Raw genomic sequence first — 18,674 nt, forward strand, 5'->3', positions numbered from 1 at the left:
TATATATATATATATTTTTTTTTCCTCTTCCACAGGATTTCTTGTGTCGTGGCCGGCAGCTGATTGCCAGCAATACCTTTCTAAAGTGGAAAAGAAAACCCCTGGATCTCTAATTGCATTTCATTACCTAATTAATAACTGCTGTTATAATTTCGACCAGCTGAATAATTACAAACAAGCACGCATACATATAAGAAAAATGGACTGGATTCTACTAGAAACGTAGTCGTTTACAAAGCAATACATAAATCCTACATATAAACATACATAATCAGAGTATCTGCCTCTTTTAAGTATGACAGAGGCTTACAACAGCCAAGTCTTGCCCTCCCGGGCCATATATCCGTCATCCAAGTAAGTGTTTAATTTAATTTTTATAATTTTGCTGTATTTATTTATTAATATATTTACTCACATTAAGGTAGCAAGCTGGCAGAATTGTTAGCATCCAAAGCAAAATGTTTAGCAATATCTGTCTTTACATTCATCATCATCATCGTCGTTGTTTAACGTCCGCTTTCCATGCTAGCGTGGGTTGGACGATTTGACTAAGGACTGGTGGACCAGGAGGCGACACCAGGCTCCAATCTGATTTGGTAGAGTTTCTACAGCTGGACGCCCTTCCTAACGTCAACCACTCCGAGAGTGTAGTGGGTGCTTTTACGTGCCACCGGCACGAAGGCCAGTCAGGCGGTACTGGCAACGGCCACGCTCGAAATGGTGTATTTTACGTGCCACCTGCACAAGGGCCAGTCCAGTGGCACTGGCAACGATCTCGCTCGAATGTCTTCAAATTCTGCTGAGGACAACTTTTCCTTTCATCCTTTCAGAGTTAGTTAAATAAGTACCAGTTGGGATCAATGTAATCAACGCAGCCCCTCCCCCGTAGCCCCTGCTGCCTTTACTAAAGTCACAAGGCCGGAAATTTTTGGGGAGGGAACTAGTTGATTACATCGACCCCAAAAGGATGAAAGGCAAAGTCGATCTTGGCGGAATTTGAACTCAGAACGTAGAGACGGGCAAAATGCCACTAAGCATTTCGCCCAGCATGCTAATGATTCTGCCAGCTCAGCACCTAATTAATAATAATAATGATTATAATGGTTTCAAATTTTGCCACAAGGGCAGCCATTTTGGGGGAGGGGACAAGTCAATTACATTGACTCCAGTATTTCACTGGTACTTAATTTACTGACCCTGAAGAATAAAAGGCAAAGTCGACCTCAGAAGAATTTGAACTCAGATTGGAGTGATGGGCGAAATACCACTAAGCATTTCATACTGCATGATGATAATAATAATAGTAATTGTTATCAAGACAGTAGATCAGCAGAATTGTTAGAGTGTTGGACAAAAATATCTTGCAGTATTTCTTCTGGATCTTTACATAATGAGTTCAAATTGCCTTTTGTCTTTTGATGTTGATAAAATAAAGTATCAGTTAAGTATTGCGGTCAGTGATATCAACTACCTCTCTCCCTCATATTTCAAGCCTTGTGACAATGCTAAAAAATTATTATTATTATTAGGCATAGCCAAATATCAAAATGAACTGCGTATTCTGTAGGTCTTTCAATCCAGAAACTATGGATAAGTTCCAGAAATCCCTGAACTTGTTGGTTCAGGACAACCTTTACAGACGTGGAAGTGTCATGAGCTGGATCTGTCGATTCTGCATGCACTTGTTATGCGTTCAAACATTGCTGATTTGTGGAGGTATTTTGTATAGCTGCTGTGTTTAGGATGAATCAGGCTCACAGCTGAGTCCATTTTCAAGATTGCGCTGCCACTTTCCTTTGGCCAGAGAGGTCTGGCAGTTTCTTCTGTCTTGTATATATAACCAAAGAAATTATATGGTGGGCAAGATCGAAAGAACTGAAAACAGAAAATTTTCTTTTCAGCCAAGTCCCCTCATCAGCTTCTTCAAGTTTCATTTTTATAACCTGGTTCATCTATTCGATATATCTGTAGCTTCATCTCTTGTGCAGCTAACTTGCCTTTGTAATAATTGGTGAAGTTACACTAGAATTGGGGTATCACTTCCCTGTCCTACATGGTTGATTATGCAAATGACTAGCATGTGACCTACTTTGCCAGATATTTTCAGCATCTCGGCTACTGTGCTAGCTGGTCCAATTGTCTTCCCTACCTTCATAGTCTTAATTATTTTTGTCTTTAATCATATGACTGTCAACTTAAAGGCTAATTACTCACTTAGGTCTACATAGAGTAGTGCTTTCTCTTCATTCAACAATCTTACAACAGCATTTCCATACTTCTTTCATTTTGGCATTATTGTGGACATGTATGCCTCTGTCATTTAGTACACATCTTCCATCATTCTCGATTTCCTCAGGAACTTGTGTCCTTCTGATAAGGTTGGGGCTTGAAGGAGATTTGGCTGCTATTTCTTGCAATTCGAACATCCATGTAGAGGCTTCTTTGTTAACTTCAGGTAATATAAGTCAGACAGAGGGTGGTGGCGGTGGAGAAAGTAGAGGGAGTGTGGGGAAGGTTGTCAGTGAGATTGAGAAAAGATAAGAAGACTGGGAGTGAACAGGGGGAGTAGTTAGAATAGACAATAGTACTACTCTATTGAAAAGCTTCTCTGTACTATTTCATTCCAGCTGTTGTCCATCTTAACTTTATTTTTCTTGGTTATAAAGCTGTGAACAACAAACAATATTTATTATTTTATGATTGAGGAAGAGTTGTGCTACCTATAGCTTTTATTCATGGTATTATTATTAGGTGAAAATCAGTGGATAGGTTTCATGGTGTATCGTTTTAAATAGGAATGTCTGGATTTAGTTTAGACTAAAGAAAAGAGACACACAAAACTTTATATGTTTTAAAAGTTGATAGGTGTGGCTGTGCGGTTAGAAGCTTGCTTCCCAACAGCATGGGTCTGGGTTCAGTGCCACTGCATGGCACCTTAGGCAAGCATCTTCTGCTATAGCTTTGGGCCAACCAAAGCCTTGTGAGTGGATTTGGTAGACAGAAACTGAAAGAAGCCCATGGTATATACATATATGTATACAATAGAGACTAACTCCTTTCCCTATATATATATATATATATATACATTTGTATGGGTATATCTATGTCTGTATTTGTCCTCTCACCACTGCTTGAAAACTGGTGTTGGTTTGTTTACGTCCCTGTAACTTAGCAGTTCAGCGAAAGTGAGCAATATAATAAGTATTAGGCTTAAAAAAAATAAGCCTTGGGGTTAATTTGTTTGACTAAGAGACCCTGCATGGCTTCAGTCAAATGACTGAAGCAAGTAAAAGGAAAATCAAAGATCTGCTTCATAGCCATAATAGTAATTTCTGATTCAGGAAGGAGGCCAGCAATTTTGAGAGGAAGGAGTTAGTCTGTCCTACAAAACTCGGTACTTCAGTCATACTTTATTATATCAACCCTAGAGAAATGTAAAGTAAAATTAACCATGGCAGGATTTGAACACAGATTGCAAAGAGCCAGAAGAAATACAAGAAAGGTCGTGAGTTCAATTCTCGGCAACACATTGTGTCCTTGAGCAAGACTCTTTATTTTCTGAGTTTAAATTCTGCCGAGGTTGACTTCGTCTTTCATTCTTTTGGGGTTGATGAGATAAGTGCCAGTTGAGCACTGGGGTTAACATAATCAACTAACACCCTCCCTCCAAATTATTGTATTAAATATTTCTCTAAAATCTATTAATCCATTTAATCTGATTGATTTAATTTTTCCTTTCAGAAATACTGTATATATTGGATTACTTGTTGTAGCCAAGTTCTTCAGAGCTTTTGGATTATTTTTATCCTATGATCTTCTCAAAGTAATTCCTGTTGTCCAGTTCCTATTCATCATCAAAGCTGGGTAAGTTCTTCCCTTAAAAAATTCAGTAGAATTATATTTTGTCAAGAACTGGAGCTGACCATTCCACGAATTGGTTTTCCAGTTTCCAATAAATGTAACATTAAGGGTCTGAATTTAAGTATTGCAGCCAGTGTAGCCCTCAGTATGACTTGAATTCAAATTTGATCTCCAAAAGTACAGAGTTTTATATTTCTTTTATGCAGGAGTTCGGGTCCTTTCCTATTACTGCAAAAGCCATTCTCTTCAGGAAAAAAGTTAAGTAAGAATCAAGTAAGTAATTGTACATGTTGTTGAAAGCAGAAATGGTATTACTTCTGTTTTCCTCCTGCTCCTCCTCTTATTATTTTTCTTCTCCTCCTCCCCTCTCTAAAATTCATTTGATTGTTGCACATTCAAAGACTGCATTTTATGGTCATTACAAATATGCAGTTGACATGGCTAATGTCCAACTTTAACATTTATAGATTGGTGTTTACTGGAAAACTTTGAGTGAAGTAGGGAGGGAATTCTGGGTTACTGGTTGGGGCAGGAAGTACAAGGGCTGAAATTTCTTAGTTCTACACAGGAATTTCAGCCTTTGCAGGTAGAGTTTGCAAAATGTTTTATATGTTGATCACTATGCCAGATTGTGTGGGTAAGGGACCGAATATTTACAACACTACACTCTCGGAGTATTGGGATCCATGTAATCAACAGTTCTCTCATTCTCCCTCACAAATTTATTTTTTCTTGTGTTTATTATGGAAATAATAATTATTACTGCTTATTTGATATTTATTGGTTTTTTTTTTTTACTTTGTTGTTTGTTTCTTTTTTAATTTGTTTCCATTCTCACATCTGTAGTGGTTTCGAGTATTTCGTCATGCTGTTATTGGAAGTATGATAAACTTACTTTGGCTTTTTGGATTGACTCTATGTGGTCCACTCAGGTGAGTACCAGTTTTTCCAGTTTACATCTCACCTGTCCTGTTCTCTGTTAAAATAGCATTTGATATACTCTGCCTTCAGATGGTTCTTTCTTTTCTTTCTTCTCTTTCACTTGGTTCAAGTCATTAAGTCTTAATTATACATGCAGGTACACACACATTGATTTCACCTTGCTTTCAGTGACTGTGGGATCTAGTTCAATTAACAAAGCTATATACTCGTTATATTCAAGGGTAATCATCAACATCCGTTATCATTATTATCATTAATGTCTGTTTTCCATGCCGACAAATGTAAACAATATGTTTGTATTTACAATATTTTCATGGGTCTGACAGATAGATAAATAAGGAACAGCAGTGCATGTGAGGTTTCAATCCTGTTGGATTTCCTCAACACTGCTCCCACAAACATTGTGCTTACAAACCTGTTGGTTAATACTTATTTATTCGCCTTCCTGGCACGTGTAAAGACATTCGAGCGAGATCGTTGCCAGTGCCGCTGGACTGGCTCCTGTGCAGGTGGCACGTAAAATACACCATTTTGAGCATGGCCGTTGCCAGTACTGCCTGACTGGCCTTCATGCCGGAGGCACGTAAAAGCACCCACTACACTCTTAGAGTGGTTGGCGTTAGGAAGGGCATCCAGCTGTAGAAACTCTGCCAAATCAAATTGGAGCCTGGTGTAGCCATCTGGTTCACTAGTCCTCAGTCAAATCGTCCAAGCCATGCTAGCATGGAAAGCGGACGTTAAATGATGATGATGATGAAAAAACAAAGTTGATCATTATGGTGACAGCAGTGATGAAAAGAAAGAGAACTCACTGCTATTTGCTCTCAACTCAACTGAATCAAAGCAAGTTGTCACTTCTCTCCTGTCTCTCTTTCTCCAATATTTATACTATTTATATTTATCTTCGGCTTGAATTGGTTTGGTTTATAATTGCTATCAGCTGTTTTACTCCTTGATACATACATGGCCTTGTAGCAACAACAAACAACTGTTTCCCTATGAAAATCGTTTGCTGTTAATGCTATGATTCAGTACACACATTCTGTTGGAAATTGTGTTACTATTCACCGTGATTATTCAAGTAATGTACTGATTCAATAATGGATTATGCTATGCATAAATTGATTATAAATTATCTTGATAATTTATTATTGACTTCGCAAATATCAGCACCTGTCAGAAAATAATTTATTTCCTGAATTCTATAAACAAGAACCACCAATTATGTTTAGATTCAGAGATCTAAGAGCAGCTTTGACTGAAGAGACACTGAAACAGTAACACCAGTGTCTCAGTTTCCCTACCTCATATGAATGAAGCGTGTAATCAGCACATGTTGTCTGAAACGAGTTGTTCTCTGAAGACAAAATACCACTGTAATTAAGATATTCATGTTCAAATTAGCCAGAACATTTTATAAATAAATAAACAGATCATTGAATTATGCTATGAATTATGTTATAAAACAATGTAGTTTTGGATTTAATTCCACTGGACTTTTGGAAAGTGTCTTCTACGGTAGCCTCAGGTTGACCAATATCTTATAAAGAAAATTTGATAGATAGAAACTCTACAGAGGCCTATCATCTCTCTTCCCCCCCCCCTATATATATATATATATATATATATATAGAGTGAGAGAGATTATATATGTATATATATATATATATATATATATATATATATATATATATATATATATATTCTTTTTTATTCTTTTATTCTTTTACTTGTTTCAGTCATTTGACTGCGGCCATGCTGGAGCACCGCCTTTAGTCGAGCAAATCGACCCCAGGACTTATTCTTTGTAAGCCTAGTACTTATTCTATCGGTCTCTTTTTGCCGAACCGCTAAGTGACGGGGACATAAACACACCAGCATTGTTTGTCAAGCAATGCTAGGGGGACAAACAGAGACACAAACACACACATATATATACATATATACGACGGTCTTCTTTCAGTTTCCGTCTACCAAATCCACTCACAAGGCTTTGGTCGGCCCGAGGCTAGAGTAGAAGACATTTGCCCAAGATGCCACGCAGTGGGACTGAACCCGGAACCATGTGGTTGGTAGGCAAGCTACTTACCACACAGCCACTCCTGCGCCTATATATTTTTATATATATATAAAAATATGTAATATATATGTGGGGTATGGCTGACAGAAAGAAAATGTGAGGAATTCAAACAATGTATTTCGAATGGTTGTTGTTATGTACTCTAGGAATCTACAGCTCCTCATTGGTGTTTGTTCATGTTTCAGGACGATTTTGCTCTTCGAGCATAGTGATATTGTTGTGATTGCTTGGGCCAGTGCTTTGTTCAGCAGTAACGGATCAGCTCCATCAAAGGTAAAACAAAAAAAAACAAATCTTAATTTCTAGACACTTTATTGTTATGTCAGCAACTGTATCTTTATTAGTTCCTGCCTCTAATTCTCTCTATTTCTCATTCTATTTCTCACTCTTCTCTCACTCTCTCTCTACTTCACTTGCTTTCTCTCTTTTGCTCCTTCCTTCCTTCCTTCCTTCCTCCCCTTCTCATCTTACTGATATGAACTCTCTCATATTTACTAGTTGTCAGTGATTGATTATACTTAGAAATGAAAGGGAAAAATAACCTGATTACTTCTTTATACTATATAAGTTTTTTTTTTTTTAGGTGGGTGGGGTGTTGGTGTTCTTGAATTTCCATCTTGTATTGTATGGGAAGAAATACAGAGTAAAAAGATCTAAAGTTGAAAGGACCAGATTACATGAACATATAACCATTCATTTTGTCACAAACTGCTCCTATATCAGCTTCCTTTGACACCAGCTGGTCTGATAACAGACAGTTCCAAACTAACATTTATATATATATATATATATATATATAATGACCATGATTATTAGCCTGGTAGCCTCCATGAGTATTTGGCTAGCTGTGTACACTATAGAAATACTAACAACTAGACATTCCTATTTTATCATTCAGTCACAAGCTGAATTAACATAAGAATTGTTTAATGATATCAGGTATTCTGCAACTTCAATCTCTGTGACAGTATTTGCTGGACATGTCACACAGTGAAAATATATGGTAAACGAAGATAATATATAATAGCATTTCAATACATGTTACATGTGTTTCAATAGCATGACAGTTTATTTGCAGTTAGTGTATTACCTCTGTTAAAATTTCATGTGGTGTTTCCAAACCATCAAAAGATAAAAATTAGCAGAAATTTTTGATGCATGTATTGGACTGTCATTATCTATTGATCTTCATAATATTCACTAGAATTAATTTATATAACACTATACATATATATACAGTCTGCAATCTTTATTTGTGCTTGCTATGTTTAATATTTTCCTCTTTTATTATTTTTTTCTTTCCAGTTACGTGGTGCCCTATTTTTTTTGCTTGGAGTTGTCTCCCTGTTATTATTGGATCATGATGATAGGCTTCACCTAATTTCTGATCATGAATGTATCCTTTCACTACTCACAATTAATAACTGTTTCTATAATAGATTTTATTCCCCCCCCCCCCAATATATATATATTTTTTTTTTTTTTACCTTGTTTAAGACTCTTTTGATTCTTTGCTAAGAATTGCAACTTGCTCCAAGATGCTTGAGGTCTTTTACATCGGTTGATGGAATTCATTGTTTTTTATATCTGTAGATTCTTTGTAGAGATTTGTAGCTATCTCCTTATATGGGCTGAACAATTGAGACCAACTAAAAGTTTATGTGTGTATATATATATATATATATATATATATTTTTTTTTTTTTTTTTTTTTTTTTTTTTTTTTTTGTAGTTTCAGCTCAGTGCTGTGGCCATATTAAGCTGTTTTTGTCGTTCTCCCATTCAGTTCCTTTGTTTGTCCTTAATTCTTCATCTTCAGCTGATGATTTACACAACAACTTTATTACACGAATTTTCCATCATGCTTTTGATCTTATCGGTTGGTCTGACCATAAGGTACGTTTCACATTTGGTTTCAACTTCCACTTTGTTTCACAATGAGCTTCATGTATAATGGCTCTATATTATTTTTCTTAAACTTCAGTTTACGCAGGAAAAATGTGTGTATTTCATTAATTTATGATTCAGTTTCATTCATACCAGACTGTTATAACTGTGGGCTTTTGGTACTGCTGTGAGGTTTTGGCATGACTGTCATACAAATAAAATCGTATTAGTTCATATTTTCATAACATATAAATGATCTTTGTAATTCCTAACTAATAACAGAAAAAAATGCATATGATGAAGTAGAGACAAAATCTTATACAGAATCCTTTGCTGGTTACTCTTCATAACATTAATTTCTCGAGTACCAATCCAGTTTAGGAATTGTCAAGAAATTGTGCTACTGATTTTGAATCATTTTCACACTTTGTTAACAAATCTTGACAAATATTTTCCATCGATATCTGTTGACCAGTATGATTGGATTAGAAACCCATTTGTGGAATTTGTGCCATTTGAAGAACAGTTCACATTAACAGAAGAAGAAGAACTTGCCAGTGTTTTAAATGACAGAACATTAAAGTTGAAGCATTCTGAGCTTAACCTGAATGCATTTTGGTTGGCGGTTGAAAAGGAATATCCTGCAATTGCCCAGAAAGTGCTGCGGCTTCTTGTGCAGTTTTCAACCTCCTACTTGTGTGAATTTCGATTTTCAGCCCTGACAACCAGCAAGCACATCCTACCTTGGGTTTTTTTTTTTTTTTAAAGACTTATTCACTGTTCACTACCTGCATTTTCTATTGTCCATGCAGTTTTGGTTATTTTTTTCTGATAAGTTGTAGTGCACCTGTACACTATATACAGTAACTTTTTATTATTATTATTACTATTATTATTATACTTAGATTTACCAATTCTGGTAATTAATCTGGTGTTATTTCTAATTTCTGTTTTCTTTTTTGTTTTTTTTCATTCAGGGTGGAGTAGTGCTGCTCTTTCTGACTCTCTGCCTTCAGACAGGATTTGATAATGCTTCGAAGAAACTCTCCATTGACCTCGGGGGTGCAAAACGACTTCATGCCCTGTCTACTTTCGTCTCAGGACTGCTTCTCTTTCCATGGGCCTTATTTCTCTACATCAGCATTGATGTAAGTCACTCTCATCTTCTTCTTTTTTCTTACTGTTATTTGCTAAAAGATAAACTTAAACTGACTCTACAACATATAGAGAAAAAAGATACAAGTGTACATGAGCTGTTTTATTTCATTCTCCTCTGACTGCCATCGTATTATGACTCCCTAACTTATCTCTTTCAGAATGATGTACAGTCTACTTTGTACCTTCTGTTCCCCATCATCCTGGTGGTGTTCTTCACCTTCATTGTTGACTACTACGTCACAGCTGTTGTCAACAACCACTTGCAGAATGCACACACAGCAGCCTATGGGTCATATGCTATTTTCATATTTGCTCTGCTTATCAGTGTCAGCTGGAACCATCCCTATATGGCTCGCATCACTACAATGGACAAACTGAAAGAGATTATCACCGAGGACCACATACTTTCTGCAGGAGTTCTCTTCAGTATCTGCGCTTTCTTGATATGTATGTATTACTTCTCTTTACCATTTTAGACTATATTGCTCTCCCTTATCACTCCCTCCTATTTTCTTCATTTCTCCTCCTCCCCATAACTGATATTCACAGTGTCCTCCTCAGTCCCCATCTCTAATCATGTCACATACTAATGCACTCACCTACCCACCTACCTTTCCTGCTCTTCCAGCCCTGTTCTCTCTCAAATTCACTTTGTACCTTGATGCTATTTCTTCACCATCTTTCTCCCTCTTTCTTATTCACTATGTTGTTGATATAAGAACCAATAGACTTTCAAGAGAATATGAAACCTTGTTTTGCAACAGTGGATCTTGAAGTACATAAAGCTATAATTAATAACATGTAAATATTGGCTTGAAAAACCCTTTTGAATAGAAAATGTCCAAGGCCTGTTATGTCTGCAGATAATGTGGGTTCACATCTCAGGAGCAGCTTTTGACTTTTTCTATCTGAATGGGTTTTCCAGCCCAATATTTACATGTTAATATTTATAGCCTTTATATAAGGCAGCAAGCTGACAGAATCATTAGCACGCTGGGCAAAATTCTTTGCAGCATTTCGTCTCTCATTCTAAGTTCAAATCCCACCAAGGTTGACTTTGCCTTTCATCCTTTTAGAGTCAATAAAATAGGGATCTGTTGAGTGCTGGGAGTTGATGTAATTTACTTATTCCCTTCTCCCGAGCTGTTGGCCTTGTGTCAAAATTTGTATGTGCTCCGAGATCCACTGTTCCAAAATAATTATTCATTGTATTTTGTGTTTGAATCTAATGAATCTGTGAAGCCTTAAAACGGACTTATCTATTTGTTTCTCTCCATTTCTAGCTACATATATTCTAATATCTCCCAGTCGAGGTTCGAAAATGAGCTTCATTGGGTACTCACCTGCAGGGATGCCACTTTATAGCATCACAGGGGAAGCACTCCACAAAACTTCCACCTCCATTCTAAGTTTGCTGAAGGGTGGCCTACGACATATTCTAGAAGAATCAGATTCTAGGAAAATATTTTACTTCCTGTGTATTAACATGGTAGGACAGATATATTTTCATTCTTTGAATCCTTTCATGCTGATTTTTTTTTTAATATTTTTGTCTTTGGTTAGTGTTATTTCCTGTTTGCTTCTATCTAGAATTCAAAGGAAATAGTTACCATTCCCTTCAAACTTTGCTTTTGTGACCTGGACATCAGTGTTTTGAAACTGACCTATTTTCCATTACATTTCTGACATTCAGCATTGAGTTGCCAAAACAGAAATATCATTATAGTAAACATTCTGCTCAGTACCACAGATTTTCTTGTCGTTTGCTTGACCTTAACCACTGGACCATGTCCCTTAGTGGCTGTCAATATGTGCATCTCTGATCATATGCAGGAGTAGTGGAGGAGCATCATAGCCATGTGCTGAGAGGAATTCTTTGGGGTTTGAATAAATGTCACAAAAGCAAAGTTTGAAGGAAATATTAGCCATTTCTCATGGTTTCTAGGGGTAAGCAAATAGGAAATGCCAGTTGCTACCCAAGGATAATAATCGTGTTACAGTGTAATGTATAACCTATTCATGTATTCAAAAAAAAAAAGTTTTTTTCTTCTAGAAAATGAAAGGAAGAGGAAGTAAGGAAACCCAGTGATACTTGCAGCTGTTTTGAACTTTGTGGATCCTGAACACATATACCAATACCTTATCCACTCAGCTATTTCATCTCTACAGAAGAGTGAAGTTAGTGTCAGTCATTCCTGTGGGGTTTGGTTTATTAAGGAGAAGATGACAAAGGTTAAAGAATGAACTCTGACATGACACCAAGATTGCTGACCTTCATTGCATATTTACTCGTCAAATTTGTTCATGCTAGCATGGAAAGCGGACGTTAAACGATGATGATGATGATGACTAAAATTTACAATAAAAAAAAAACTGGGTTGCCTTATTATGCCAAAATGACTTTGGGGAACCAAAACTTCCATGTGAAATGCAGCAGGATTTGGAAAGATAGTGACAATGTTTGAATGTTTGCACAACTAGTTTACACTATTTGCTGCATTGATTTGTATTCCAGAAAATACAATACTTGAATTTACATACCATTTCTTTTCTTTCTGCAGACATTCACATTTGTGGAACTGGTTTATGGGGTCTGGACCAATAGCTTAGGTTTGATATCTGATGGTTTCCATATGATGTTTGATTGTTCCGCGCTGGTCATGGGACTTTATGCTGCTGTAATGACACGATGGAAGGCAACAAGGATATTTTCATTTGGGTAGGTTTACCTATTGTTATTTGTAATGTGTTGGCAGAATCATCAAAGCTTTGTGGTATTTAGTCATGACCCATTTACATTTTGAACTGAAATCATATTATAATCATTATATCCTTTTATTCATCGAGGATCAATAAAATAAGTACCTGTCAAATATTGGATTGATATAATCGACTCTTTTACTTGTTTAGTTTTAGAATGACATTGTTGGGTAAGTATAAGAGGTCAGATCTGACTGGTTTGAACATAAAACAGGTAGAATATCTGGTCTGGATGTGGCCAGTTTAAATGCTAAAGAGTTAAACTATAATTGCTAAAAAATGTAAATAAATTTGTTATTAAAGCAATTTGTAATTTACTAAGGTGAATTTTTAACTGAAATAAAATGTAACTGATTGAATCTCATTAGCTGAAATTCAAAAGAAAATTATTCCAGTAAACTGTAGTTGCTTAAAACAAATTGTAATTGAAGTACAAAGTGAAATTTAGTGTCACTGACATTACATCTTCCCCAAAAAATTTTTTTTTTAGATTTGACAGAGTGGAAGTCCTCTCAGGATTCGTTAATGGACTTTTCCTTATTATTATTGCATTATTTGTGTTCACTGAAGCCATAGCACGTTTGTTTGAACCTCCTGAAATTCGTACAGAAAGACTTTTGGTAAGCTCACTTGTATTTATCTTTATCTTATTTCACTCATTGGACTGTGGCCATGCTAAGGCACCACTTTAAAAGGTTTAGTTAATCAAATCAATCCCAGTACTTTTTTTGAAGTCTACTGCTTATTTTATTGGTGTCTTTTGCTGAAATGCTAAGTTATGGAAATGTAAACAAACCGACACTGGTTGTCAAATTGTGGGAGTGAATAAACACAAACAAAAAGGCACACATTGACACACACACATATGTATGTATATATGTGTACATTTATATATATATATCTACTATAAGGTACATACATGCACATATATATATGTGTGTGTATATATATATACACACACACACATGTATGTATGCATGCATATATATGAATGAATGAATGAATGAATGAATGAATGAATGAATGCACAGTGGTTGTTCGGAGTCTGAAAGAGAGAGAATGAAGTATGAGAAAATTGGAAATGAGAATGGGTCTGTTGGATGAACTGAGTGTTATTGAGAGAGAGAGAGAGAGAGAGAGAGAGAGAGAGAGAGTAGGGGAAGTGAGTTAGTGATGGATGTGAAGATTGGCTGAGTATTGAGAAAAGACAAAAATGAATGGGTGAAAGGAGCAATAGAAATGAATGTGGAAGAAAGTACAGGAAGAGGTGGACCAAAAGGAATTTGGCTGAAAATGATGGAAGAGGAATTGAAGGGCTATAGGTTGGTGAGAGGGGATGTAAGGAATTGAAAAAATTGGAAGACAAGGACTGACAGTAAGCACAACAATGGGCAGAAGCAGTAGCACAGCCATTGCCATGGTTGTGAGAATTAGTGTGGCTGTCGCTATAACTACAAGCACAACAAGTGCAGCCACTGCAAAAATTGGAGAAGGTTGACGTGGTGCTTGTCACGCTGTGGTGGTATTGAGAGGAAATACTTGTCACACGATGGTGGTTTCAGAAAAGAAATAGCCTTAAAGTGCTTGTTGTATTGTTTCTATGTTCGCGGCATTTAATATTGTTCTTGGAACTTTTTTTGTTATTATAATCATTATTATTTCAGACAATTTCTGTCCTGGGTTTGTTGGTAAATTTGGTCGGAATATTTGTCTTCCATTCTCATGGTCATGGACACGGACACGGACACGGTCATAGTCACAGTCAGAAAGAATCTTCCAGTAGTTGTGGTGGCCATGGTCATGCACATGGGTCATCCAGTGGCAGTACACATCATCATTCACCTCATGGTCATCACCACCATCCTCATCATCAACCCACACAACATGGACATCCTCATTTAAACACCAATATGCAAGGTAAGGAAACTTTTCTTTTATTAATCATCTGATTAACCCTTTGGCATTCAGATTACTTTGTCAAATGTAAAGCTTCTTTATCTATATCTATAAAAGGCAGGATGTGTGTGTGTACGTGAATCTAATTTATGCACGTCCACAAATTAGCATGCATGTTGCTCCAATTTTAGGAGGACATTGCTCAAATTTCACATCGACGTTACTTAGTTTGGTTTGAAACAAAGTGCTTGATTAGCTTAATAATTCTAACTTAATCCCAGGCAATGCTGGGCTATACTGCTAGTTCATATTATGTTGAATTAATTTAAGGTGGAGAGCTGTCGTAATCATTAGCACACTGGGCATTTCATCCGTCTTTACATTTATTCAAACCCCAAAGAATTCCTCTCAACACATGGCTTTGATGCTCCCTCACTACTCCTACTCATAATCAGAGATGCACACATTGTCAGCCATTAAGGGACATGATCAAGTGGTTACGGTCAAACAACTGACAAGCAAATCTGTGGTACTAAGCAGAATATTTGCTATAATGATATTTCTGCTTCATCTCCTCAACACTGAATCTGTCTGAAATGCAACGGAACATAGGTCAGTTTCAAAACATTGATGTTCAGGTCACAAAAGCAAAGTTTGAAGGGGATAGTAGTAATTTCTTTTGGTTTCTAGATAGAAGCAAATAGGAAATAACACTTACTGACCGAAAATTAAAAAAATACACAGTGTAATAGGCCTCCTCAATGAGGTCTGACCTGGAGCTAACTGCTGTAACAATATCAACAATATGGATTAGCTTTTGTCCTTAAACTGTATGGCAATCCTTAAATGCAAGTGGAATCCTTTGTTCTTAGATAAATCATGTTCATTATTGAAAGGAATTTGTCTCCATCTCTTCCAGGTGTGTTCCTCCATGTCCTTGCTGATACTCTAGGGAGTGTCGGGGTAATTGTCAGCTCAATCTTGATTGAGAACTTTGGGTGGAATGTTGCTGACCCCATATGTTCCGTCTTCATTGCTGCTTTGATTCTGCTCAGTGTCTTTCCTCTGCTGAAAGAGACCTCTTACATTTTGCTGCAACGAACACCATTGAATCAAGAGAAACCACTCAATGAATGTCTAAACAGGGTAAGGATATTGTGTGTGTTTTTGTCATCGTCAATATATATATCTTTCATCTTTTTCTTGTTTCTGTTGTTGGACTGTGACCATGATGGGGCACCATCTTGAAAGATTTACTTAAACTCTTTAACCCATTACTTACCAGTGATCTCATACGAGATCACTTAAAAATTACAAATTTCGTAATTATCTGTCAATATTTACACATATCTAACCTTTTTGCTATATCTACTAGGTATATTTCTCTGATATTCAAATGAGGTTTGCTAATTTTTCACCCAATATCTCGCTTATTTCTATTTAAAGTGTTATTTTGATCATTCCGGCGTGTTTCTAAGGCTGTTTTATGCTAGAAATCAAAGTTTCATAAAAAAAATTCCAGTTAATAGAATTATGGGAGATAATGGGTTAAGTATATAGTAAATATGTTACTCCTTGGATGAAAGACTTTCATACAAAGGGTAACATATCAGTGGTTGCTTAAAGAGTTTCCTGAACTCCATTTTCTTTCTCTCATATTTCATGTGTGTGTGTGTGTATAATATTTTGTTTTTGTCTGTTTATTTCTTCAGGTTTTAGCTTTGGAAGGAGTCACATCCTACAGAGACCCACACTTCTGGAACCACACTTCTACCAAAATAATGGGCTGCATACATGTACAAGTAAAGCCTGATGCCAGTGAACAGAAAATTATTGCTCAAGTAAGTGACTCATTGTCATTGATTTGACATTGACTTTTCGTTGCTTGCATGGGCAGGATGGAATTTATTGAATGGAAAACCTGATTGAATGGAAAACCCCATAAGGAATCAGTTCATTGATTTTTCACCCCAGATAGGACTTAACTGAACACAACATTGCTGATTCAAAAAATCTATATTTATACTTTAAAGTTAGTTTCCACACCCAACACAGTTCTGCAGAATCAGTGTCGCGATAGGAACACATGGTTGGAAGTTTGACCAGCAGAGGTGATCAGGTCGCACATGCCGGCCCTTTCGAAACCACTATCCTCATCATCTAACCCACCCCACCTTGGTTGGGAGCCATTCTGGCAAAGAAATTGTTGCATTTGTTAATATTTATTCTTGACTATGGTACCAACTTGTTAACCATTTCTGTGAAGCAAACTCTGCTTTAAAATCCAAGTCATCAAAAATACATTTGAGAGAAAATGCTACCACAGTATAATAAAAACATACAAATATTTTTCAGGTAAATGGTATTTTCAAAGACATTGGCGTTCACAGTCTTGTGATCCAAGTTGAAAAAGACGCTTACTTCCTGCACTTGTCAGGACTTGGTGCTACATTTGACCCAATGATTCAACAGTCCAGAACATTTGGCAGATCAAACATTGAGAGCATCACAGCAGTCCCCTCCATTGCTTCAATATGATGATTATATTATTTATGAAATTTTATAATATATATATATATTCAAATAAATTCTTGTTTTATAATTTTGCACTTTTTATGACTTTCTTTCACAAATGTCTGGGAAAGGGGGTTCATTTTTAATTTTCATCAATGGAAACTGTAAATTGGGACAGTTTTCATTGATGTGGGACTTCACATCATCATCATCATCCTTGTTTTCTATGCTTGCATGAGTTGGACAGAGTTTATTGAGGAAGATGATTTACTGTAGGATGCCCTTCTTTTCACTAATCCTTAACTGTTTCCAAGCAAGGTAATATTTCCCTATGACTAAACATTTTTACAGAATACTGGAAATAAATGATATTCATTAGGTGCAGGAGTGGCTGTCTGGTAAGTAGCTTGCTTACCAATCACATGGTTCTGGGTTCAGTCCCACTGCGTGGCACCTTGGGCAAGTGTCTTCTACTATAGCCTCGGGCTGACCAACACCTTGTGAATGGATTTGGTAAACGGAAACTGAAAGAAGCCCGTCGTATATATGTATGTGTGTGTATATGTTTGTGTGTCTGTATTTGACCCCCCAACTTCGCTTGACAGCCGATGCTGGTGTGTTTATGTCCCCGTAACTTAGCGGTTCGACAAAAAGAGACCGATAGAATAAGTACTAGGCTTCCAAAGAATAAGTCATGGGGGTCGATTTGCTTGACTAAAGGCAGTGCCCCAGCATGGCCGCATTCAAATGACTGAAACAAGTAGAAGAGTAAAGAGTATTTACAACAATCACACACTATCAAGACAAGGGGACACAAACACTCACACACAGATAATGATGGGTTTCTTTTAGTTTCTGTCTACCAAATCCACTCACAAGGCTTTGGCTTGCCAGGCGCTATGGTAGAAGACACTTTCCCAAGGTGTCACACAGTGGGACTGAACCAGAAACTCTGTGGCTGGGAAACAAACTTCTTAACCACGGTCACACCTGCTTCTGTGCTGAAGAAATTGTTGTTGAATTTCAATTCAACTTTGGTCAAAGAAATTCACAATGAAACGTATTCCAGCTATTAGTTATATCTATGATATGATTTACAGGAGATTTGGTAATATCTAGCAGACTGAGCAATAATACAGAAGCCTCTTCAGCTCACAATTAACCATTCAACCTTCAAAGCTAGGAAGTCTGCTGGACAGCCAAATGCAACTAAGGCAAGCAAGTAAATATCTTTTTAACTGTACAATACAATACAATGTTTGAAGTGAGGTTTGACTTCATGGCCATGTGATCCAAGATTTTAACTGTAACCAATCTTTTCATTTAAAAAAAAAAAAAAAGGACAATAGTTAAACTAATTTAAATTAATTCAACACATATAATTTTAAAGAAAAGAAAAATTGGATGTTATAATGAAAATTATATAGTTTGAAATTAAAGCAAAAAAAAAACTAGACAAGAAGTGGCTGTAACTATTTTATTTCACCAATACAAATAAATACAACCAGCTCAATTTGAAACAATATTGGTTGATATTTTTTCATAGTCTTCTGGAAACCAGATTAAGAAAATTATAT

The 18,674-nt window shown here is 36.5% G+C and overlaps 1 protein-coding gene across 1 annotated transcript in view; it reads left to right on the top strand.

The window, feature by feature from the left end:
* LOC106880186 (proton-coupled zinc antiporter SLC30A5) overlaps positions 1–17,185 on the top strand; it is an 18,698-nt gene extending 1,513 nt beyond the window's left edge. The window contains exons 2-17 of the mRNA XM_052972087.1: positions 36–354; positions 3,742–3,864; positions 4,068–4,134; positions 4,708–4,793; positions 7,069–7,156; positions 8,189–8,279; positions 8,702–8,778; positions 9,747–9,917; positions 10,086–10,374; positions 11,211–11,416; positions 12,489–12,646; positions 13,178–13,307; positions 14,352–14,604; positions 15,503–15,729; positions 16,296–16,424; positions 16,939–17,185. Of these exons, the coding sequence (XP_052828047.1) occupies positions 296–354; positions 3,742–3,864; positions 4,068–4,134; positions 4,708–4,793; positions 7,069–7,156; positions 8,189–8,279; positions 8,702–8,778; positions 9,747–9,917; positions 10,086–10,374; positions 11,211–11,416; positions 12,489–12,646; positions 13,178–13,307; positions 14,352–14,604; positions 15,503–15,729; positions 16,296–16,424; positions 16,939–17,121 (2,337 nt within the window). The 5' untranslated portion in view covers positions 36–295 and the 3' untranslated portion in view covers positions 17,122–17,185. The remainder of the gene's footprint in view (positions 1–35; positions 355–3,741; positions 3,865–4,067; positions 4,135–4,707; positions 4,794–7,068; positions 7,157–8,188; positions 8,280–8,701; positions 8,779–9,746; positions 9,918–10,085; positions 10,375–11,210; positions 11,417–12,488; positions 12,647–13,177; positions 13,308–14,351; positions 14,605–15,502; positions 15,730–16,295; positions 16,425–16,938) is intronic.
* Positions 17,186–18,674: the final 1,489 nt, after the last annotated feature.

Source organism: Octopus bimaculoides, chromosome 12 (assembly GCF_001194135.2).
Source record: "Octopus bimaculoides isolate UCB-OBI-ISO-001 chromosome 12, ASM119413v2, whole genome shotgun sequence".
Taxonomy (NCBI): domain Eukaryota; kingdom Metazoa; phylum Mollusca; class Cephalopoda; order Octopoda; family Octopodidae; genus Octopus; species Octopus bimaculoides.